Genomic DNA, 25,869 nt, shown 5'->3' on the forward strand with positions numbered 1-25,869 from the left:
ACCCGCGCTGCCATTCACCTGCCCCACAGGACAGGGGTCGTGCAGCAAGCCGGCCGCCCCCTGTCCTGCGGGGCAGGCGAATGGTGCGGGCAGCCTCCCAGCCCCCCGCGCTGCTGCCTGTGCACTCCCGGTGGCTGGCAGCTGCACCTGGTGCCCCCTCTTTGGCAGTGCCAGGGACCCCCCTGCCCCCCATCGATCCAGCCCTGGTAAACTGTTGCTTTCCCTTCACGTATTGGAGACAGACCCCTTTCGCCTCTGCTTTGCATTATGTCTCTGTAAGCTTTATAAGGGGATGAAACAGTTTGCACAAACAACTGTGTTCTTGGCACCTGGCAGGGTGTGTTCGGTGGGCAGCTCTGTTTGCTGTGCTGGAGCACAGACGCAGCTTGAAGCTTTTCCCTTTACAGTTCCTGTAGTTGGAGACAGTCTCTGAGCCCTTGCATGCTGTTGTTGGGCTTGAATACAGGAAAGCTATGTTCAGATCCCCACTAGGCTTTGAAACTCCCCCGAGTGGCTTTCAGGCGAGCCCCACGCACTCGCCCAGCCTGCCTCCTAGAGCTGCCAGTGGGGCTCAAGTGACACTCTGAGCTCTCTGGCGAAAGCGGTGCCTGCAAACTCATGAAGCAAATAGTGACTTCCTCTTGGCCTGTCTCCAAGTTGTTGGCTGCTCACTGAAATGCCTTTTGAAATCGGGAGAGCAGGCCCAACCGTTTCCCGGAGCTGCGAGAACAATGCTTGCCTATGAAGATGTGCGCAGGCCAGCAGCCTGGCCTGCAGTGCTGGAACGGGTTTCAGGCCTTGCAAAGATTGGTGGCAGGAGCGGGGAGCCTTGAGCGTTGGGCAAGCAGGCACTGTGGGCCAACTTGGGGTGGAAGAAAGGTGTGTCGACCGCCAGAATATCCCCCATCGCTGACCTGGGAGGACAGCAGACTGGGGGATGGCTGTAGTTGTGGACTAATGTAATCTCAGGTAGTCTTTAAGATAGCTTGAAAAAGCAGAGCACGGAAGGCAGTTGAACTCATTTCTGGGGGGAAATGGATCCCAACAATTTGGGCTTGGCAAGGGTAATGCTTCTAGCCAACAGGAGCTTGCCAGCATCCCTTTTCAATGTGAAAGGGAACTAGGGTTTCGATCCTACGACCGTGCTTCGCTTCAGCCACAGCGCAGGTCGCTTCCTCTCCACTTGCACTTTGGTTTGCTCAAGGGCTCATTCAGAACCATTGATCTTGGGTGAATGGAAGTCCTGGGGGCAGAAGAAGTGAGCTTGCACGGAGGCGAGAGGACTTGTCGGGACCATGCCCTGAATCTTGTTGAGAATAGTGAAGAGTCCAGTAGCACCTTTAAGACTAACCAACTTTATTGTAGCGTAAGCTTTCAAGAACTACAGCTCTCTTCACCAGATGCATCTGATGAAGAGAGCTGTGGTTCTCGAAAAGCTCCAAGAAAGTTGGTTAGTCTCATAGGTGCTACCGGACTCTTCACTATTTTGCAACTACAGACTAAGACGGCTAACTCCTCTGGATCCTTGAGAACCGTGGAAATACTGGCGATGCTGCACAAGCCCTCTTTTCCTGCCTCTGCAGTGAGGCTGCCATAATCAGAAGGCAGCTGCTTTGTGAAGATTGCGCGCTGGAAGGGGGTTCCCTACGCCACTGTTCCTTGGGATTTGCACCGTTTTCAGTGTGCAGCTGACGAACTTGAGCACATGAAGATACCTTATCCTGAATCAGACCATCGGCCTATCAGAGTCAGTATTATCCCTCCAGTATTGGCCCTCCAGGGTCTTTCACATCACCTACTACTTGCTCCTTTTAACTGGAGATACCCGAGATTGAACTTGGGATCTTCTGAATGCCAAGCAAATGCTCTTATCACTGTATCTCAGCTCCTCCCCTCTAACTCGGTTACTGAGCAAACGGTCTTGAATTAAAACAAGTAGTCCCGAGTTTCTAGCCTCGGTGGCTTCCCTGATCAGTTAACTGGAACTTGAGCATCTTACATTGTTCATTTGTTCGATTCAATTTATATTCCACCTGACCTGCAAGCAGGTTCAGAGCAGGATAAAATCATAACATAAAAGTATAAAAACAAGAACATAAAAGTATAAAAACAAGAACATAAAAGTATAAAAACAAGAACATAAAAGTATAGAAACAAGAACATAAAAGTATAAAAACAAGAACATAAAAGTATAGAAACAAGAACATAAAAGTATAAAAACAAGAACATAAAAGTATAGAAACAAGAACATAAAAGTATAAAAACAAGAACATAAAAGTATAGAAACAAGAACATAAAAGTATAAAAACAAGAACATAAAAGTATAAAAACAAGAACATAAAAGTATAAAAACAAGAACATAAAAGTATAAAAACAAGAACTCATTAAAACAGCAGCAGACATAGATTGCACAGCCCTCCAGTATCAGCAGATCTGTGGGGCAGGGTGGCCAGTTGATAAGCAGCTTAACCATACACCGGAGGCCAGTTGGATGGCTCACCTGCCTCAGTCACCATATGCCTGGCGGAACATCTCTGTCTTACAGGCCTGGTGGAATGATAGCAAATCCTGCTGGACCCACGTCTCCGCAGACAGAGAGTTCCACCAGGTTGGTGCCAGGACCGAGAAGGTCCTGGTCCTAGTCAAGGCAAGGTGAACCTCGTTGGGGCCAGGGTTCACCCTCCGGGGAACATGTGGTTCAGACTTCCTGAGGCCCCTTCGGACTAGGCCCAGTGGATGAAGAAGCCACACCTGAACTAAAGTAGGAGTGATAAGAACGTTTCCTGCGTGCATGGTCATGACACTTTCTCTTCAGCTATGCAAGCATTTATTTCCAAGGTCAGTTCCAGTGTAAACATCTCTCTTTCTACAGATACTTCTACAGGGAGGGGTGGGCAAGATAAATTCTGAAGGAGTGCATTCTCAAGCATTTACAAGCAAGATCTTTGAGTGAGAATCCCGCCTTTCCTGTGTTCCGCTCATTGATTGAAGAAAAACAAAGTGAATTTTTCATTCAGATTACGGGTTTTTATGGATAGAGCAAAAAAAAAAGCCCCAAGTGACTTTTTGTTGTTGTTCCTGTCTTATTTCCAAAGTTTGGCACTGGGATAAAATTGAGGGGGGGGGGAATAAGCCGTGCACATTTGCCACAGCTCTTACTGTTGTGATAATTTAATTTTACCCGCCTTCCCCACAAGCAGGCTCAGGGCTTGTTACAACACTATAATAACACTAAAACCATTTAAAATACAGTACATAGAAGGAAAAACAGCCACAGTATCAAGTTAAAACAGGTTACCCGAGATGGCTATCAGTGTTCACAATACACCCCGTCGCTCGAGATGTTATGGGGTAGGGCAAGCAGATGATATATGATGTTAATAACAGGTGTACCACACAGATCACAGTGGGGGCGGGAGGGGGGCAGTTGGACAGTTCTCCAAGCCTCAGTCACCACCATAGGCCTGGCAGAACATCTCCGTCTTACAGGCCCTGTGGAACTAACAAGTCCTGCAGAGCCCTAGTTTCGACGGAGAGGGAGTCCCATCAGGCTGGTGCTGGGGCCCAAAAGGCCCTGGCTCTGGTTGGGGCTAGGTGAACGTCCCTGGGGCCAGGGTCCACCAGAAGGTGTTTGTCAGCAGATTGAAGTGCCTTCTGAGGAACATATGGCAAGAGACAGTCCTGCAGGTTTCAGTCAGGTAGCCATGTTGGTCTGCAGTAGAACAGTAAGATTCCAGCAGCACATTGAAGACCAACAAAATTTTCAAGCTGTAAGCTTTCGAAAGTCAGAAGGGCATCTGGCCTGCCTGCTGAGGAACCAGCAGTGGGCAAAGTACTGTGATAAGAAGTTCCATTCAAACACAACAGTATCCCCACAACAATCTGTGGTGGAAGAAACATTATGTGGGAATGGTCTAGCGCCTACAGAATGTTGCTGGGAGCAGGTTTTATCTGCTTCTCGTCTGGCTTCATCTTTATGCTCAATACATTGCAAAGGCAGGGGCCAGTCAAGGAGAGCCGCCGTTATGATGTAAATATAAAAGAATGCCTTTGTTGCAAGTTCCTGTTTTCACGGCAACATTTGCAGCCTAGAATGCAACTCCTGTTTCTTCATTGCACTGAAAGAGCATTGGCCAAGGTTCTAGAGGAGGCAAAATGCAAACCATTGATCTGATCATACATGAAGAACAAAATGATCTATTGCACAAGATTTTAGGAACAGGACGGGACTAAGGGCATGGGAACATCTATGCCCGATACATAAGCATTTAGTTGCTTAGTAGTAGTTAATGGATTGGAGCAGTGACTTTTCATCAGTACTCTGGGAAAAGTCTAAAGTTTTTGGAAAGCATTGAAGGTTCCTCAACGAGAAAGTGATTATTGATGGGCAGTTACTTCCCACCATTCTAAATATTCTCTTGCAATGCTCAGCTGCAGAAGAATATTGAATGCATTCTAGAGTGTACGCTGCATTCATTTGGGCGATACATGAGGCACAATGTGCCAGGAGAATGGGGTGGTGTGTTTGAAAATATAACACCCCAAGTCTTCTACAATGGTGTCTAGTGTGTTTGTTTTTCAGGCTTCCTGCCTTCTGGGAGGCTCTTCTGGATCGTCTGCTGAGGTCCCATCCGAGCATCTGCCCCGGAACCTCTTGAGATTCTTTGCGCAGAGGCCACTGCTGGTTCCTCAGCAGGCAGGCCAGAACAAATTTCCTCCCTTCCACGAAAGAAGGAATGTTTGTAGAGAATTAAGACACGCACACCCCAGGGATCCAGAATATGATCATGCATATTTTTTTAACCAGTGGTGAATAATAATAATAATAAGAACAGTAACAGAGCAAGACTCAGTGGTACCTTAAAGACCATCTAGACTTCCAGGGTATGAGCTTTTGAGAGTCAAAGCTCTCTTCAAGTTTTGACTTTTGAAAGCTCATACCTTGGAAATCTCGTTGTTCTTCAAGATGCTGCTGGACCTGAATTGGGCTCTTCTACTACGGACGAACACGGTTACTCACCTGAAACGATAAGAATAATAGAATCGGAAAGGACCCTATTTGTGTTACGTTTTACTCTCCAGCGACAATTGTTTCTCAAAGCAGCTCACATTAAGTAAGAGATACAGTTCTTGTCCTCAGTGTTAAAAGCTAAAAATATGAGATGCGCGAGGGAAAGGGGCAGGGCATGGAAGCTAAAAGGAAGAGACTTGTGGCGAGGGTCCTGTGACTGCATTCTGCATATGCTGGACCCCTCCGCCATGCAGCATGTTTCCACTTGGGTCCTGTGACTGCATTCTGCGTATGCTGGACACTCTCCGCCATGCAGCGTATTTCCTCCTGCATTAAAAAGCACTGAACTTTAGGAAGTTCTAGCAGCAGCAGAAGCATGCTTTGCATCTGAGGTTGTCCAGCGCATGGGGAATGAAGTCACAGGATCTGAACCAATGTCCACATTTATATCCAGGTGCTGCCAAATGGCCCTTGCTGGTGTCCATCTGGAGAGCCAGTGGCTTCTCCACTGGTTGGCGGCTTGGGCGAGAGGTTCTTTCCCAATTGCAGTGCCTGGACAAATTGAGCAGAATATTTATTCATTTCATTTATATCCTGCCTTTCTCCCTGATCTGGTGTACCTTGTTCTCCTCGACTCCATTTTATCCTCACAACAAGCCTGTGAGGTAGGTCAGGCTGAGTGTGTGTGGTCACCCAGCAACCTGGACAAAGGACAATGGCATCACTGCCCAGGATGACACGAGCGTGTGAATTGGCCGTCAGAGATCAAACTATAGCATCCTTACAAACGCAGTCTTTTTGAAGGGAAGCAGCTTATGCACTCGGTTTCAGGTCCTTGAGGAAAGTTTAGAGATAGCAAAAGGAGTCCCTGTATAAGAAGATTAGTAGTCTGTTGTCACAAAAAGGTTATAACACCATTCATGCTAGTAGACTATATGCTGCCTGCTTCCGCATACTGTATAAAATATACTGGAAAAAACGGTAATAATTCCAGGGGGAGTGATTGTGTTAAGTCAGGGCCAAGCTACAAGTGACGAATGACACTTGAACAGCAAGTGGATTGAGTGGCGCAAGTGAACAGGGAGAAATACACTTGCCGTTCACTTGTAGCTTCGCCCTCAGTTACAACAAAAATAAACAGAAGTCTTATATATTTATTTTGTTAATATTCTGCATTTCTTCCCAGTGGGAACCCAGAAATTGGAGCGCCTTACATTGTCCTTCTCCATTTTATTTTCACAACCACCGTAGGTTAGGCTGAGTGTATGAGATTGGCCTAAGTTTAACTCGGCAAGCTTCCATAGCAAAGCAGGGATTACAAACTTGGATCTCCCGGATCTAGTCTGACACTGTGGTCACTGTATCACACTCATGGCACCTTAAAGACAAACAAGAGTTTATTTTAGCACACATTTTTCCTCGGTTAAAATTATGTTGATCTCTGAGGTATCAGAAGCCCTCTATTTACTTTTTGCAAAGAGAATTTTGTGCTACAAACAAATACAATTCTGTTTGTCTTTAAGGTGCCACAATTCTCCTGTTTATTTGGGGAAAATCATCTGCATATATTTTCGCTAGGGTACCTTGGAGGATAAACCAGGAAGTTCATATCTCAGGCAGAGGAAAATCCGGCAGAGACTTTCCTACCTGAAGTTCTTTAATTAGAATTGTTGGGAATTTGGACCTGAGACCTTCTCCCTTACAGAGGAGGTGCTCCCCACTGAACTGTGACTCCTCTGCAGTAATCCCCAGACACACACCACAACTCTGTTTGGAGCGCTCGTTTAGAGCAGTTTGACTGCCGTGGTTTCCTGCCTGAATAGTGGTTAATTGGGTAAATTTAGATGCTTGAATAGTTTAAAAGGCAGAGATGCTGCATTTGTATCTGAGAAAAGAAACTTAACTTTCATTTTTCCCCCCTCCTGTGGGCTGTACAGTTTTTACTGTAACATGTCACACCCTCGGCTTCCTCTGGTGCCTCTCCTTCTGTGGTGTTTCTCTTCTCTACTCTTCCCCCTCCTCCCCCAACACACACGCTTCCTGTGTTATAGTTTATTTATTTATTTTTCTAAAAATACCGAACAGGGCCCCAGATCACCACATCAGGTGCCGTGTTGCCCCTTCGAAGTAGCTCGCGACACCTATTGGTGGTGGCGGGTGAGAGACAGGGAATTCCAAAGTAAAGCTCCCACCCTAATACAATTATTTTTTCTCTGCTTCATTCGGAACATGGCTGGCTGGCAAAGCTTCCTTAACTTTGCAGCCATGAAGCGTTGCCATTTGGAACATAAAAGGTTAAAAGAAAACCTGGCTCTGCCAGAGCATGGTATGGAAAACCAGGGGCTGATGATCTCTGTGGCCCCTGGTTGCGCAGTGTTTGGTGTCATTTTGGTTGGTTCTAATAAAAAGTATCCTGACCTGTATAGCCCAGGTGAACCTGATCTCATCACATCTCAGAAGCTAAACAGGGTTGGCCTTGGTTAGTAATTGGAAGGGAGACCTCCAATGAAGGCCAGAGTTGCAGAGGCAGGCAATGGCAAACCATCTTTGTTAGTCTCTTGCCATGAAAACCCCTCCAGGGGTCGCCATGTCAGCTATGACTTGAGGGCGCTCTACCAATCGAAGGCATTACATAGATTTGGGTCTTTGTTCTGGCTTTGTGGAGGCTGGTACAGCTGTTTACAACTGTAAACAACTCTTTGGGTTGCTAGATCACCCTGCTAGCTAATCTAAGAACAAGTGTAAGGATTATATACCAGGTTCCCCTCCACCACTACCTTTGAGGCAGACAGATTTTTAAAAAATTGTTGTTCATAAGACGCCACTTTAAAAATTGCAAAGCAGGCAGGCTCGACTCAGATGTCACATGAAAGCAAAGCCTAAGTAAACTCAGTACGGTGATCCTGCAAATGCAGGCCAATGCACGAACTGTGGTTAGTTCAGATCACTCAAACTAGGATTTGGAGCTATGGTTTGAAGTGACCTTATTAACCACAGTTGGTTTTAGCTGTGGTTTAGTGAGACACACATATCCTGGCTTAACCCTGGCCTCTTTCCTATCGACTCTTCACCCCACCCCACCCCACCCCACCTGCACTCCCTAGCTATGCTAGCACTTGTGTAAGAACAAAGGCAATTAAACTAGCATTTGTCAAGGCTAATCAGGATTTAAGTTTGAGATTATACAACTGGGATTTGTTCATTTTACAGACTAATTAAAAACACACACACATCCCATGCGTTTGTGTTATACTTAAACCAAGTCATAGTATAAAAGTGTATAAAGAATAAATATTCAACATAACTTACGTCAGCCTTCCCAGAATTTAGTAACACATTTATTGACAACTAGTCCTAGAATTGATTATCTTCTGCTTTAGTATTGATTCTTGCCAATACTGTGTCTTTTAAACTTGTATCTATTAACCCTATGGTATTGTTTATGAAATGCCCTTGATACTGTATTGAATGTACTTGACACTGATTGTACTAATCTCATAGTGTGTAATCTGCCTCGAGTCTCAGTGAGAAAGTCAGACTATAAATGACATAAATAATAAATAAATAAAAATATTGACCGTTGTCAGCAGGCTAGTAAATCGAAGCCCCCTGCCTGCTAAACATTTTATACTGATGTTCAGGAATGTATGGATTTTTCTTAGCCTTGAAATATTTCCCCCATTCCTGCAGTGGTTTGGGGAAGCTGATGGTCTGGGAGAAATAGTTACATCATCTCAGATGGATGTGTCTTCCCTGATACGGGTTAACCTCAGCTGTACATGCTGTACCCACCCTGTCGTAGGCTGCATCCATGCAGAGTGGATTCGCTGTTTTGCATTCATAGCTGCTGCAACTGCAAAAGCATGCACGTTAGCAGTGGAGCAGCCAGAAAGTAGTTTCCCATGTACCTTCTTTGGTCACCTGCCATTTCCTCTGCATTCTTCTTCCCACCGTGCCACTGGATGTCTTGTTCAAGGCTTTTTAAAAAAAATAGTAGTTGCCGTATGTCGGTTATGATTTGACAGCACCTAATTCATTACCAGTTTTTTAAACACACCCTGGTGGTACGGCAGGGAAAATGGCAGCCACAAGGGGCCAATGGAAGGAAAATGGTGCAGATATAGGGGAGATCTTTGCAAATGAAACCTTCTAATCCAGATGGCGTGATAATACTCTTGGGCTGTGCTCTTTCCCAAAAGATAGTTGCAAAGCAGGATGGGGAAAGGACAATTGGAGCATGATTAGAGTGCAATACGTGTGGATGTTTGAGGGGAAAGTGTTCTTATTTGGCCACCAAAGAAAAAGTCTCTGAGTGAATGCAGCCATATTCTCAATCCTGGAGGTAAAGCTGTAATGACAGGATTTCTTCCATATTTTTGCACTCCATTCTTACTAGTAGAATGGGGAGGGTTGGTTTTAAAGGCCGCTCCATAACTTTTGGGTTATTCACTAAAAAGGATTTAAACCTTTTTCAGCCTGTGGGCTCCTTTTGAATTCTGAGGGTGAACTGAGCACCAATCTAACATGGATGCCATAGGAGGCACAGCCAAACCAAATACCCTCCCCTTGCTTTGCAAAAGAATTCCAGAAGAGGACTAAAAAGGAATGAGGGAAAACCAAAGGGGCAGGGAAGAAGAAGGGGGAATAAAACAAAATAAAGAGAAGCCTGAGGGGAGAATGGAATTCCCAAGAATCTGGAGAGAGTCTAACAGCCAATCTTCAGCACTTGACCAGCTACAATTCCCTGGTTTCGTTAAGATGGGTAGCTGTGTTAGTCTGTTTGTAGTAGTAGAAAAGAACAAGAGTCCACTAGCACCTACAAGACTAATAAAATTTGTGGTAGGGTATGCGCTTTCATGAGTCACAGCTCACGGTATTTGAAGAAGTGAGCTGTGATTCAAGAAAGCTCATACCCTACCACAAATTTTGTTAGTCTTATTGGTGCTACTGGACTCTTGCAGGTTCCGTTAGAGGAAGCTGGGTCAGTTGAACTGGTGTAAAACCTATCTTAAGTTTACGGCATGCCTAGTATCTAAGGGTATGGTGATGGATGTATGCCACCTCTCACTGCCCCCCCTCCCGGGAACCAGAGCAACTAACACTCCCCCCACCCTCTTCTTTAGATGTCTTTAAAGAAGAAGTAAGGACCATTAGCTGCTCTCTGGAAGCAACTATGTGTGAGTGCAGAACTGTAGGGTACCAGCTTTTTTTGTGGTCTCATGTGCATGTGCAAACATGCGCAGTTCTTACAGTCTATAGATGTATAGCCAAAGAAAGAAAGAAAGAAAGAAAAAAGGGACGACTGTGTGTGTGTCTGTGTGTAGCGTATAAGAGTGAGACTGTCATTTTTCTCTCTAAAGCTAAGCAGATGCACAGGCATTGTTTCCATGTGGTGGAGAAGGAGGCTTCTTTTTTGCCATTATTTTGTGCAGATTGTATCTTGAACTCTTGTTGCCTAACAACCTTTCTGGTCTATTTGTCCAAAAGTATTTTTGGCTGAGCCAGCATGTGGCATTGCTAGCTGTACTGGTGGACAGAACAGGGAAGGGGGGCACTGCAGATCTTTTCAGAATGGATCCCTTTTAGCCCGGCACCCAAGTGTGTTCGCTTACTCTGCAAATGATCTCCCCTCCTTCACACTTCCCTGCTGTTCTCACAACAGTTGTGGCAATTCCTGATTGCAAATGCTTGTGTTTGCAGGATTTAGCAGCCTGACAGTCTCTGTTGCCATGGGGGTGAGGGGAGTGAGTGCAAATTTCTATTACTTAGGTTTCCTTTCTCTCATAAGCCAAATTTCAGAAAAATATATTTCATCAGAGGAGCAGAGCTTGCGGCCTCTTTAGCTTTGGCTGTTATAAAATATTTGCATATTTTTTGAAAGGCACCGGGGCTTTTTTCCCCCTTTTACAGACCTTCAGTTACTTTGGCATGGCATTTTAATTTTACTTTTAAAAGCACAAGAGTATAGACTTTCTTGACAATAAAATTTGCATCAGTTTATAACGCTGAGAGAATGCCTGCTGCTACTCATCGGACGTTGCTACTTTCTTGGAATTTATTCCTGGTAGTTTCCTCGAATTTGAGTACATGACAGATAAGATCTGTATAATCCTTGGGGCAATAGTGGATGGGAGAACCACCTTGTAGCTTTAAAATAACACCCTCTGAACACATTGTGCTGGTTTTATGTAGTGCAAAACTTGGTGCATTGTTGCACAATTTCAGGGACCAATGGGTATTGTGTGTAGACTTGAGCTGAGCAGTTGGGTGGTAAGGAGGCGTTAGGCCTGCAGGCTTTCTGGCCCAGCTTTTGCCATTGGAGCTCACAGGGGTGTTCCAGGAAAGGTGTGATCCAAGATGCACAAGGTACGTACCAATAGCATCCTCCCCCTTCGTTTGAGTTCTGCTATACTATAATGCCAATGGGCTGTTCAGCATGTGTTCACACAACCTTAATGCATTTTTAAAGTCTCAGTCCATGGCCATTTCCAGACGGCTTACCTGCCTCCGGAACGTCGCGCCATGTTGTGGGGAAAACGCGAAATACCGCGTTTTCTTGCGTGACGTCACGCAAAACTCGCGCGAGAAAACGCGGTATTTCGCATTTTCCCCGCAACATGGCGCGATGTTCCGGAGGCAGGTAAGCCGTCTGGAAACGGCCCATGTTTGCTTTGTGAAATGGATGTGGTGGGGGGTGGGGGAGGTTAAGTTGATTTCTTGCAGTCTGGGCTCAGCTGACATTTGAGGATAAGGGGTTTCAATATTTGCCGTGTCTTTCTTTGCTTGCACTGTTGATCACTTCTGCAGAGGGGAAGGCCTGGGCACCTGGGAAACTCCACATGCACACTGAAAGTTCTCACATGTGTGAAGAACCCATGCACCATTGCTTTCATGAACAGGATTTTGCCTGCTTTTTTGTGATGGATTTGACTACAAACTTAGACAGAAATCTGTAGCCCGGTTCATTGTTTTTGTACGAAAGCCTTTGTGGAGAAGTGGTTAGAATGCTGGAGTAGAATTTGGGATCGCCTGGTTCAGCGTCGCATGCTGCAGCTATGAAGTTTACAGGCTGACTGTGGGCCTAGCACTCTTTCTGAGCCTAACCTGCCTCTTAGGGTTTTTGTGAAGGTAAAATAGGGAAGGCAGAATCATCTATTCCACCCTGAAGAGATGATAAAAGTGTGATAGCTAGCATGGGGAAATGGTCTCATACATACACTTGGTGTAATCAGCAATCGCCTTGTTCCAAGTGTGATAAATCTTAGCAATGATACATTGAGTGATTCCACACACGTTGGATAATGCACTTCCAATCCTTTTTATAGATCATTTGGAACAGATTCTTTTGTGTGCGTAACAAAAAATCCACCTCAAACGATTGATAAAGTGCATTGAAAGTGCATTATCCAACGTGTGCAGAATCAGCCATTAACAGAGCAATCCTAAGCAGAGTTACTCCAGTCTAAGCCCATTGATTTCAGTGGGCTTAGAATGGGGTAACTCTGCTTAGGATTGCACCCTAAGTGTTCTCTTACTACCTCATCATGCCAGCATTGTGAGGCAAACCCCCCTCCCCAGTCCCAAACCCAGATTAATATGGCCATTCCCAGATCATGTATTCTGATAGGGCTACTCTCTTTAGGAGATGCATAGACCCAGGGTGGATTTGATTTAAATCAAACTGATTTAAATCACGATTTAAATCACTAGTCATTAAGGCTTGATTTAAATCATAGTTTTCTACATAAAGACTAATTCTTGCTGGTATAACTTTAATATGCAAGTAGATGCCTGCCTTACCGATAGGTAAAGGAACTTCATTAAAGTATTCCCAAACTGGGTCTCTTTTATGGCCTGCTGTCATTATAGGTTTTTTCCTCCAAGGAAAGAATGTGAAAAACCTCAGGTCATACACACAAAAGATCCAAAGACTTGTGCAGTATTGTGCTCAAAAAGTTTCACTTTCATTTTGTACTGCTTGCCCCTCCCTCCTCACACTTAGTTTCTTCTTGTGCAGATCTATTCCACTCCAAACAATCAGAAAAATATTGTTTCTATTCACTGAACTTCTTGAAACTTAGCACTGGAGGGGTTGATTCTGTCTTCATAGGTTTGTAGAACAATAGGATTAAGGTCTTTTTCTCAACTCTGTTCATGTTATAACATTTTTGCTGTGAAGAAGAGGCATGTGATCTCTGCTGAGCTGACACAAATTCAGTTTTGAGAACTGCAAAACCAAGCATCTGTGATAATATCTTATAGGCAGAGAAACTGCCCAATAATCTTACAAAAACCTCTGGAAGAGCATGACATTGTGAATGGATTAATGGAATTTATTTACCAAAAAAATTAAACATATACAGCCTTATTCTACATAATTAAAAACTAATCTTTATTTCATGATGGAATAACCTTTGGATTGTAATATATTTTCCTCAAAAAGCATTTTATTTAAAAAAATCCAATTTAAATTTAAAAAATCCGATTTAAATAAAAAAAATCCGATTTAAATAAAAAAAATTGATTTTTTTGATTTTTTTAAAAAAATCATTGATTTTTATCCACCCTGCATAGACCAGTGTTTCTCAACCAAGGTTCCACAAGACATCATCAGAGGTTCTGTGAGAAATTGTGAAATAAATAATTTTTTTTGAAATACTGTGAAAAATTCCAAATAGCCCTCAAAATACTACAGTTATTAAACTTACATTTAGTTGTATCATGTGTATGTTTCGTACTGTTACAGAGCATCAACAATACAAATGGCAATAATTTAGCAATAATTGAATTGTGCTCCCCACCATATTTTTTCTGGATTATAAACATTTTTGTAGGTAAGGGTTCCTTGGGATTTGAAAGATTAATTTAAGGGTTCCTCCATGGAAAAAGAAGATTGGGAAATACTGGCATTGACAAATATTTGAATTTGGAGCCAGCCATTCTGTATCACGGCTATTCTTAGATGGCTATGAACTCATCCATCATTTTTTATTTACTTTCATTTATGGTCCGCCTTTCTCATTGGGACTCAAGTGGAATTACAAGACCGATAGAACTATTCAGTCAATCAGCAGGCTGATTTCAAAATAATTCTGGCCTTTAAATTTACACTACAGCTCATTTTACGTGTTGGTTCAAGTATCTATAATATTAACTTGACTTATCGTGGCCCCTTCTTACATGCCCAGGGTAGTGCCAGTTGCCACTTCGGAGTCAGAAAGCAATTTTCCCCAGGCCAGTTTGGCTAGGGATCCTGGCGGTGTTTTGCCATCTTCTGGGCATGCAGTAAGGGTCACTGGGTCTGTGTGTGGAGGGGAGGTAACTATGCATTTCCTGCATTGTGCAGGGGCTTGGGCTAGAGGTCCCTTCCAACCCTATGATTCTCCAAGTTAGCTATGTCCTCCTTACTTGATATACAGTTCACTGTTTATCTGACTGTGGTAGGCCTGTATGTATATAATCGTACATGTTCTGCTTTGTGTCTCGTTAATTTTGATGTGGGCATCATGCCACATAGTTAGGATAACACCTTGATCCTCGACTGAGCCATCTTCCTTGTCTCGGGGCCCGAGGTGCCAAGTGAAATCCGAGATGAATCTCTACACAACAAGCCGTCAGTAATTCTAATTTTAGGTTTGACCGTGTTCTTTGGTGTGTTCTTCACGTTTTTTTTTCCTTGTGGTCTCGGCCAGTGATTAATCAGGAATGCCATGGAGCAGCTCATGAGTTGCCGTTCACAGGGTGAACTTGATGTGTGATGACAGTTTGAAGATCACTTGATTGATGTTTTTATAATCACATTTTGAGATGAAGTTCTTTTCTGGCATTAAGATGTTGTTCTTTCTTTCTTGATTTAGATCCCCTTTTTTAAACAGAATGACAGGGGCGGGGGCATGCATAAATTCTCATCTTTAAAGGAAAAGTAGATTTTTTTTGTCTTGCTCTGATTGCTACATCTTATGGACGTACAAACGTCCATAAACAGGACAGTAGCATATTTTTTTCCTTATTTTCAATAAACAAGTGTGATTTGGTCAAACAGTTTTTTAATTTCAGGAAAATAAACTTTTTTAAAAAAACAAACCTTTTAAAAACGCAGAAAACTGGCCAGGAGACAACTTCATTGCATTGCTGTTGATGTGTTCCTTCTTTAGTTGAAAGTAATCAAAACTTAACCAGCTTGCTATGAATTTTGGGGGATATTTAATTGTTGAGTTTGTAACCTTGTTTTGTTCGTCATAAAAACTTTGATTTTAGTTTTCTTTCCTGTTTCAAATCTTTTAGTAAACTATTTTAAAATTGAAGCTGATTTTGGATTGTGTGTGTGTGTGTGTGTGTGTGTGTGCATTTTGTAATCTCTAAATTTAGTAGACGTAGGACTACTTACAGCGAGTTTATTGCTGTATTCATTAGATTTTGAGAATGTGATTGAGAACAATTCTTTTTCCCAGTTGAATAGTTGAAAATGTAGGAGTGGGCTGTGGTCTCATAAGATGATATTTGGTTCGGTATACATGGGCCAATTCCGCATGGCTTACCTGAAGCCGGGACGTTGCAGAACATACTGGCAAAAACGCGAAAGATCGTGTTTTCTTGCGTGAGTTTTGCATGACATTGCGCAAAACTTGCGCGAGAAAACACGATCTTTCGCGTTTTTGCCGGCATGTTCCGCAACGTTCCGGCTTCAGGTAAGCCGTGCGGAATCGGCCATGGTGTAAATTTGTAGCGGGCTTCAGGATGGAGAAAGTGTAATACCATCGATCCCTTAAGCTTGTTTAAAGGAGCAGACTTCATGATTCTTCTTCCTCCTTTCTCATGGGCAAACTTTCCCCTGACCCCTAAATCATAGTTACAGTTTACACTGCTGCCAACACTAACCATAGTTATTGTTGTATATCAGGCCTGATTTTATATGTGATGCTGGCAAGACAAAAAACAGTGCAAGTGCTACAAAAGTGATATTGTGTATTTAAACTGGGCTGCTACCCACATGAAGCACCTAAGGTTGGCAAGAATTGTCTTGCTCCTCTAAAAGAGGTTTAATATGCAGAAACTGGCAGTTGAAACTTTGCATGGCATGGGGCTAAATAACATCACCCGAAGATTGCTGCAGATCAAACCAATACTGAAGGGACAACTAGAGAGGACCCGTTTCAGAGCTCTCGGTCCTAAAAGGAGCTACATGTTCCACATGGCTGCTTTGTACAGATTGCAGCCCAGTTTAAACCAGACACTGTGAGATGTGCCAAGCCCCATGGGAAAGAGCTTTCTCCCTGCCAATGTCATGTTTGCATCAGGCTTAAATAAGGGGCCTTGTGGCAACTGCCACATGCACAGGAAGGGTTTTGAGACTGCTTTTTGGAAACCAGACCCATATAGCCCAATCAGCTCCCCCCCACACACACACACACCTCCTGCTTATGGGGGAGCTTAAGTGGAATTGACTCCAGTGTTTGGATGCTTAGAAGGTAGGGTTATCAAGTCCCCCTGGCAATCAGCAGGAGATGGGAAGAGATAGGAATTTACCGCGAGGAGGGCACAATTGGCATTGCCATGCAATAATATCCTTTCTGGCATGACTTGGAAGAAATGGAGCCAATTCTTTAGCGCTCGGCCAAAACCTTAAGACTCCATCACCTCTGGGTTTCACCAGAAGTAACAGCATCTTACTGGGACACTGATCACCCATCCCCACCCTTTCTGGCCTGCTTCTGCCCTCCACTCAGCTGAAGATTGGCAGGCAGGGATTCCCAGGAGATTGCCTACTAGGGCACTTGCGAACCCTAGTATGGGTTTTTTGGGACACAGAGGAAAATCTTTCATTGTGACTGGTTCAGTTCACTTCTAAATTCTGCCTTTAGCCAAAATTAGAGCCCTGAACAGATAAGGTTCTCCGCCCCACCCTCCCACATTTCAGAATAGATGTTCTTCCACCAAATTTACATTTCTGGATAGTTTATTTCTATGTCAGGCATAATTATCATGTTTGGAATATGCCGAGAAATACTCCAGAATAGCTAGCAAGAGAGGATGTGGCTGTCTCTGCACTGTAGCTTATTAAAATGTCTGTCAGAGATGGCTTCACTATAATTAAATTCCAGGGGGTAAAGTGACTTAGGTTCCAATTAGTGTTCTCCATTTTTCTTAACTGTATGTGATATACAAGTAACTACGAAGTGTATGTATACAAATATAGCCAGGAGAGAATGGGATGCCTGGAGAAGGAATTCATACAAATGTCACCCAACTGTAGCAATCTTAGTTGATTTAGTCGTATGACTTTTTAATTAGTTGAAACTTCATGACTAAGAGCAACAGTTTGATTTTTAATATGGACCTGCACACTACAAAAGGTGCCACTGCCATCTTAAAAGAGGAATTCCCTCTACATGCAATAGATGCGGAATTGCTTCTTCTAAGATGGCTCCTGCCCCCTTCAGTTTTTGTGAATATTAGTGGAAAAGGTAGTTCAATGTAAAAAAAAAAACCCTCTACTGCCAACGTAGTTGAGAGCATTTCTTTGATTAATCCAAGAGGTTTTAATTTGTTGATTTAACAAATCAGTCATTAAAAATCTGCAGAGCTAACTTGGTGTAGCACTGGTCTGGGTCTTGGGGAGACTTAGGGCCAAGCTACACATGACGAATGACACTTGAACGGCAAGTGGATTGAGTGGAGGGCAAGTGAACAGGGAGAAATACACTTGCTGTTCAAGTGTCATTCGTCATGTGTAGCTTGGCCCTTAGGGCCAAGCTACAAGTGACAAATGACACTCAAGTGTCATTCGTCACTTCTAGCTTGGCCCGTAGGCTGAAATCCTGATTCTGCCATGAATTTCACATGGTGATCTTAGGCTGAGAAAGACAGGTCTAACCCAGCTCACAGAGTTGTTGGGAGGATAAAATGGAGGAGGGAGAATTATGAGCTCCTTGGAGGAAGGGGGGAATAAAAATGTTGCAGGCTCTCCTAATTGCAGGTTGATCTTTTTAACTAGCAATAGGACAACTCCTGGCATACGTGTGGCATAAAGACCATTTTGCTTTCTGCTCAAGGCCAGATCTCCTCTCAGGCTACTGAGGCACTGGGCTAGTGGTACGAGAGAAGGCAAAAACATGGCTTGTGTGTTCTGCATCACCTCTCAGACCTGTACGGGTACCAGTCAAGTCCAAGGCGAATTCCTGAAATTCTAGCAGACCAATGGGTTTGGCTTGCTCCAAGCATGCCCATCCAAGTGCAATCCTCAATATCCGTCTCCTCACCACCGCTTTTTTAGCACTTGAACCAAAAAGATTGCCTACCCTTGTGCTAGATCTTTGTTTCCATGCAGCAGATTGAGCCCTCAGTGATCAAAACTGGGGCATAAATATACATACATTAATAGATATGTTTTGTCTCGGTCCCAAAGAAGATCTCCTGAACACATAAAACTCACTGACAATTCCAGCAAACAAAAATTCCTAAGATACTTTCCTTTCTCCTCGGCTGTCTCCCACCTCAAAAAAGCTTTATACTCCTAAGAGGTTAACTTTTGTAAGCTGGTGGTGTCTTTTTGTCCAGGGTTTCAGATAGATTCATCATCAGCTGAAACTAGAACAAGTTGCAGCCTGTTAGAGAACTGGGGAGGGTGTTTACATGGTAACTTCAGAGAAATATGAATAGGGAGTGGGAGAAGAGAAGGAAGAGTAAACAGAATAAGCGTTTTGTGTTTTACAACAAACGTCCCGTAGTTATTGCCAAAAAAAAAAAAAACCCTGCCAGTATTGTGGCAATACAGGTTTTAAACATGGTGTCAATGACAACATGCTGGAATGTTAAATAAACTTGAAAGGCCTTTTCTTTAATTATAGCCAGAAGAAACCAGTCAGTACGTTGTAGGATTCTCTCTGATGAGAGCTTTAAGGCATTTGCCTCATGGTCATGTTGAGGTGGCCAGAAGACTCTGTTTTGACAATAACTCCTGTTTTATTGAGGTACCTCAGCTAGAAGTTGCCACATTTTTTGCCAAGCCCCACTCCAGGGAGGCTCTGATGGCTTGTGACAGGCCTAAGAAAAATTGAGCACAGAAGGCCTGAAGTTCGTGACACCATTTGTCTGGAATTCTGACAGGACTATTGCAGGATGCAGATGGAAAGTTTCTACTGACTATTCGGGGATCATAGTTTTTTCTGGACTTGATATGGTAACAGGGATTGGCTACATTAGGATTGCTGGGCCACAGCGGGCAATCCCCAGGAAGAAAAAAGGGGGTAGGGCCTGGCTGTCCTCGTCAACATGTTATTAGCTGATCGAAGCGACCTCCGGAGAACATAATAATCGTTGCAGCTGACTATTCTGTTATAAAGGTATCCTCCTGGGCTGTTCATTCCATTACAGTTCTGACCTCTTTTTAAAAATGTCTCCTTGAATGGTTTTGCAGAATGTCACAAGGTGGGAGAATGCACTGAGAATGCATGTGAAAAGGCAGCTGTCAATCTTACCCATTTACGAATGGCACCTTTAGAAGGTTTTGCTCAGATGAGTAAACCTGTCACAGTGGAGCGTGGCAGGTGAGGCAGTCCTGGAGGCATGTGGGTCCAAGGCCATCCAGGGCTGTGTAGATGATGATCATAACCTTGAATTGAACTCAGTAACCGATCAGTAAGTCATAGATTGTTTGCAGAATGGGTGTGACGTGTGTTGTCCTACCTAGTGCACGATAGTAACTGGGCTGTGGCATTCTGCAGTAAATGGAGTTTCCAAGTTGTCATTAAGGGCAGACCCCATGTAGAGTGCATACAGTAAAATAGCCTCAAGGTAACCAAACCACAGATCCGCGTGGTCAGGTCAGTTGATTCAGGGAAGGAGGCCATCTTCCAGACTAAAAGAAGCTGGTAGAATGCCCTTTTTGGCAGCTACATTAACTTGTCTCTCTAGTAATAGCACTGGATCTAGTATAAGTTTCTGCAGGCCAAACACGGGTTGTTGTGAGTCCTTTATCAGGATATAGCTCACACAAGATCTCAAGTAATATGTATATGCAGCATGGCTTATCATGGTGCTGATTCAGAAAGCATTTATTTAAGGCAGGGCTGGTAGCAGAATGCTGAATTAGGAAGACCTTATATTCTTAAGAATTTATAGTTAAGCATCCACAGTTTCCATTAGCTGGCTGATTAAAAACCTTCAGTGTTTGTTTTTGCTTTCTTTCTGGTTTCCCATGGAACAGTTCTAGATCGTGTTGGACAAACATGGCATAAACTGCCCCAGCAGTTCTTCTATCTTTGGAAAAGTAATTTGACTGTATTTTTTTTTAATCCTACAGGCTCACACACCACTTTATCTACCCTCAAGCAATTGTTCAGCCCAGCGTGGTTATCCCGACTCCTGTACAGTCCATCACATCTCCGTACATAGACTACACAACCGCGAGCCAGGCCTATACACAGTTCACCACAGCTGCCTACGACCAGTATCCGTACGCTGCCTCCCCTGCTGCTGGCTTCATGGGGTACGGCTACACGGGTGCAGTTCAACAACCTCTCACAGCTGCCAACCCGACGGTAGCAGCACCTACAGCCTTCTTGCAGTACCAGCCCACGCAATTGCAACCGGACCGTATGCAGTAGAAGCCTGGTTGGGATCATCTTGTTTTCTGGGAAGACTGTTCTTTGTTTCCTTCCATGATGGAATGGAAAGATGTAAAAAGGAAAAAAAATATCTATCCGTGGAATAACAGAGCAAAGCAAAAAAAAAAAACTTTTAAAAACCAACCTTATTAGGAAGAATGCATATCATATCAATACCTAAGCTATTTATAGTGTTACAGACAAGTTTTAAGTCCTTGCAGAAAGACTTACACAGCAATGCAGTAATGGACTATTTTTAAAAAAAAATCAAGACAAATAATGTTGCAAAGATGGACTGAAAATGACTTTACAAAGTGAAAACTACAGGTTCTTGCACACTTAATAGCAGTCTACTTCCATTGCCTATCTTTTTCTTACTTTTCCCATTTAAAAACTCCTCTGTGTACCCATTAGCCGAACAAGTTCTACAGTCTGGTTACTTATCCTCAACACACAAGGTACTCGGAGAATACAGAAATGGAAAAAAATGCAAACTTTTTGTTGTTGTATTAAAAAACTTTGTAATACTCAGAGATGCCTTACAGAAAAAAAGAACCTATTTTAATATTTATTGTGATCTTTTTATTCGCACGAGCTGTGAATTGCAGATAAAACTTCTGCCTTGTTTAATTCTCAACTAAATTATTGTACGTAGGTGGGGAGAAAAAGTTCCGAAGTAAGTGCTAAATCACTTTTGACATGCAAAAAGGGAATATTGGCTTTAAGGACAGCAGAATATTCCTTAGTCAACGCACTGTAATTTTTCTTATCGTAATTATTACTCTGTTATCTCAAAGTTTAGGTATATTTTTAAATGCAAAAAAAGGAGAAAAAAAAGAGGAATACTGAACTTATTGTCTACTTTGATAGATCTTTTGTTATAATGCTGCAAAGTCTAGAGAAATCCTACAGTATTTATATAAAAGCTAAGCAGTGGGTGGGCCATGGGCCCCATGATGCTTAGGAGAATGTCAGGAATGGCTCAGAGATTTAAAGTGGTGTTACACACTTGAACAAATGGGTTTATCCATAGTGGTACAACAGCTGATTAGGTAAAAGAAAACAAGACTGTGTAAGTTAAGTACATTTTTACAAAAAAAAAAGAGCAATAAACTATTTTGATTTTTAAACAACTCTGGGCTGTATTATATACCAGGTGGATTTTAATGTGGCTGCTAAGTCATAGGGAAATGCCTTGCTTGAACGAGAGGGTGTGTGTGTGCACATGCAAAAAAAACTTTTGTATTTCAAGGATTCTGAGAAGAGTCACCTTGTATTGTCGAAGGCTTTCATGGCCGGAGAACGATGGTGGTTGTGGATTTTCTGGGCTGTATAGCCGTGGTCTTGGCATTGTAGTTCCTGATGTTTCGCCAGCAGATGTGACTGGCATCTTCAGAGGTGACCTTGTATGGAGTGACCTTGTATGGAGTCCTTCCCAGTGAGTGCCAGTTTGCCCACTAAGGAGGGTGGAAAGCCATCTTTCTCTTGTTGTAATGCTGTGCCTCCCCTCTCCCCAAGAATGAATGGCAGCTGTTCCCTTACATAGGAGAAATGGTATACTTTTAAAGAGGCCATTGGAGGAACAACTAAACTGGACATGGGAACCATCAAATTGCAAGTCTGTGATGGGAAGTAAAGTTACTTCATAGACATGTGACAGGAAGAGACTTGCCTTTACCCTCTCTACTAAGCAACCTTATGCCACTCTTCTGCTACTGTTTTCTCAGCATACAAAAAGAGGCATGCCATGTGGTGCCTCTCTACGGATGCACACAAGTAGCAGATCCTTCCAAAGATGTTAAAAAAAAAACCTGAAGGACCCACTGCATGGGTTGAAGAACTCTACTTTAAAGTGTAACAGCGTTGGGAATGGGCAAATTGGGAACTGAAATAAAGACCTCTGAAAATATGGTTGACTCAAAATGGTAAATATGTGCGTCATGTTAGGTGCTAGCAACCACGTCCTGTGGAGTGCCAGGATTCTTGGAACCTGTTCGAAACATGACGTAGTTAACTTGCTCAGCAACCAGCAAATCCCATCATACCCACACTTACCTACTTCCCAATCTGTGGGGGATCATCTGTTGCCTACCTCACAGGGTTGTTGTAAGGATTTGAGACGAAAACTATTACTTGCCCAGAGCACTGGGTTCAAGGCAGTTGATATTTCCAAATTAAGATGCCAGAGATGGGTGGATCCCACTGACCCATGTTTCCCACGCAACTTCCTAATAAGGTGCATAGCATTTACTTCATTTATGCCCCCTCCTTTCTTTCAGCGGGGACTTAAAGTGGCATACATTGTGTGGAAGGTTTGGAATTCCAATTATTGGAGAGATGGAGGTTTGTGGACCCATTTGTCTCCAAAACAGGCAGGAAAGGAGAGGGAGGGACTTGAACTGCCTCAGTTATGCTGCAAAATGAGCCCTTTTTATGATAGCTTTTCTGGGGCTGCATCCCACCCAGAATATTTACTCTCAAGAGCTTGCACAGTATTTCTAGCCAGCAATTGTTCTCACTCAGGGCTTTAATTCTGTGATTGATTGATTTATCTGTTTAAATCCTTGTTTTCCAAATGTCTTGACAGCGGAGACATTTTTCTGAGTTAAAATTGGAAGCGTGTTTCACCGCGAGCACCGTGCCTGTGCTGAGATGTGGTAGCATTGCTTTCACCGTGTGGGTGGCACATGCCTCCTGATTGGAAGCAGATATGCCCAGAATATTAACTCCTGCGCTTCCCAGCCCGTAAAATTGGGATAATGACGGCCTACCTCACAAGATGGTTGTGGGACATACATGAAATTAAAATGTTTTCCTGCTCCAAGCAATGGCTACAGATCAATGTATATGTCCACATCGGGCCAGGTTGCCTTCCTCTCAGTAAATCACATTTCTGTACAGGATGCCATTGAATCAGTCAGTTATGGAGGGCATTCCCAGGTCACAGTACAATTACCTGCCCTCGGAAGACTGATGACAAAGAGGTACAGCTACAATAATTACTCTTGCTCTCTGAAGACACTCTTGTATTTCGACCCACTGTTCCAGAATGACTGATGGAAGTGCAGTTTCTCCCAGGGCAGCAAGCATTAATAGTCTTAGAAAAACAAAAACTTCCACATTAAATAAATGCCAGTGCTAGTGGATTAATAGGGAGAAAACTGATTGAAATCCTGCCTATTAAAATACCAACCCAAATCCTTGCATTGCTTGGTTGGGCTTCAGTGAGTCTTCAGGCAAAGGAAGTTTCACCGCAGTGAAAGGGAACGTTTCTCTGGGTGCCTTGTCTTGAGGATGGATGGAATTGTCAAGAGATCGTTCACGACAAACGGTAAGATTGCATTGGAATGAAGGGAACGAGGCAATGGAATGGGAATGCTTATCGGGCAACGAAAGGGCATGGTGGGAAGGAGCAGCCCTCTGTGGGCGCCTCTTGGCAGGGGAGAGACGCTTTGTTGTTGAGAAGCCATAGAAGAGCTATGTGCCGTGTCACTTCCTTTCAAGAGCGATATGGGGCAATAATGACTATGCCCTAAAATAGCAAATGTTACGTGCTTCCCATCATGGTACCTTCTCTAGCTATCATCCTTCTGCAATTGCCCTCTCCTCCCAATCAAGGCATTCCCTTTTCAAACATTATATTCTTCTGTGCAATAAACTGGTTCGTTGCACAGATTGTAAACAGATGGAGGGCTGATTCCAGAGTCGTAACTGAGAGCAGAACCACAAGTGACAAAAGGCACAGATTGGACACTTGTCTGCTTCCCTCAAGTTTTGATGGGAAATGTAGGCATCCTGGTCTTGCAGCTTGGCTCTCTGACTGTTGTCCAATGGACTTTTCAACTGTCACTTGTCCAACATTCCACCAAGCTGCCTACATTTCCCATCAAAACTTGAGGGAAGCTGACAAGTGTCCAACCTGTGCCTTTTGTCACTTGTGGTTCTGCTCTGAGTTAGCCCGTTGCAGCAAACTCAAATAAGTTGCATGCAGCACCTTGGCTACTAATACTTATTGTGGCACCAAGGTAAAGGTAGTCCCCTGTACAAGCACCGAGTCATTACTGACCCATGGGGGTGGGGGGATGTTTCATCCCGACGTTTTCTTGGCAGACTTTTGTTATGGGGTGGTTTGCCATTGCCTTCCCCAGTCATCTACACTTTGCCCCCAGGAACCAGAGTACTCATTTTACCGACCTCGGAAGGATGGAAGGCTGAGTCAGTCTTGAGCCGGCTTCCTGAACCCAGCTTCCACCAGGATCAAACTCAGGTCGTGAACAGAGCTTGGGCTGCAGTACTGCAGCTTACCACTCTGCGCCACGAGGCACCAACTGCTATGTATTTAGCACCTACTTCTATGTTGTGGTCAGTTGACAGAAATCCAAAGAAAAAGTTGCCTGTTAGGCCAAAAGGCTATGAATTGCAAAAATCTGTCATACATACATAGGACAAATGTGTACAGTATAAGGGTCCGTTCATGCATAAGAATTGGGCTGGGCAAGCTGTGCTGTTACCAAGTTAGCTGAGGGTTTTGTTGTTGTTACAACTTCACACTCAGGGCCAAGCTACAAGTGACAAATGTCACTTGAACAGCAAGTGTATTTCTCCCTGTTCACTTGCCTTCCACTCAATCCACTTGCCATTCAAGTGTCATTCGTCACTTGTAGCTTGGCCCTCATTTAATATTTGGGGAGGTAACTCAGGCACAGGTGTTGTGGAGGGCAGGAATAAAAACAGAAAATTTTCTCAAGGAACAGAAGGAAGCAGTAAGGTTCCCACAACGGTCTATGCTAGATATGGCAGAAATTCCACCCACTTTCATCCTGGGGAGATAACCATATGTTTGGTACATTTGCATGCGGAAGGTTCTAGGTTCAATTCCCTAGCACCACTAGTAAAGAATCTAGGGAGGACAAGGAAAATATTTTCTAATGAAATGTTTGAGATTGGCTGCCAGTCAGACCAGACAGCACTAAACTAGACAGATGGCCAGTCAGCCTTGGTAAAAGGCTGCTTCATGTGTTCACACTTTTTAATTGCTGTTTTCCAACAATAGTTTTTTTCATAACTGAATCTATCCAGAAGGCTGGTTTCTGCCAACCCTTCTGTCTCAGGTCAAAGCTGGGTTCACATGGCACTCTGGCCATTGGACAGCCTGGGGGATGACATGGAATTGTCATTCATCTCCTTCTGGGATCTTGCCCGTTCTCACAGTCTCCCGGGTATTAGTCGGGTGGTATTTCTTCTATCTTTCAT

The 25,869-nt window shown here is 43.6% G+C and overlaps 1 protein-coding gene across 1 annotated transcript in view; it reads left to right on the forward strand.

The window, feature by feature from the left end:
• The window catches only part of RBM38 (RNA binding motif protein 38), a 39,993-nt gene extending 17,479 nt beyond the window's left edge, over nt 1-22,514 (forward strand). Inside the window, exon 4 of the mRNA XM_054980564.1 lies at nt 20,313-22,514. Coding sequence (XP_054836539.1) covers nt 20,313-20,616 — 304 coding nt within the window. The 3' untranslated portion in view covers nt 20,617-22,514. The remainder of the gene's footprint in view (nt 1-20,312) is intronic.
• Nucleotides 22,515-25,869: the final 3,355 nt, after the last annotated feature.

The sequence above is a fragment of the Eublepharis macularius genome, chromosome 5, assembly GCF_028583425.1.
Source record: "Eublepharis macularius isolate TG4126 chromosome 5, MPM_Emac_v1.0, whole genome shotgun sequence".
NCBI lineage: Eukaryota > Metazoa > Chordata > Lepidosauria > Squamata > Eublepharidae > Eublepharis > Eublepharis macularius.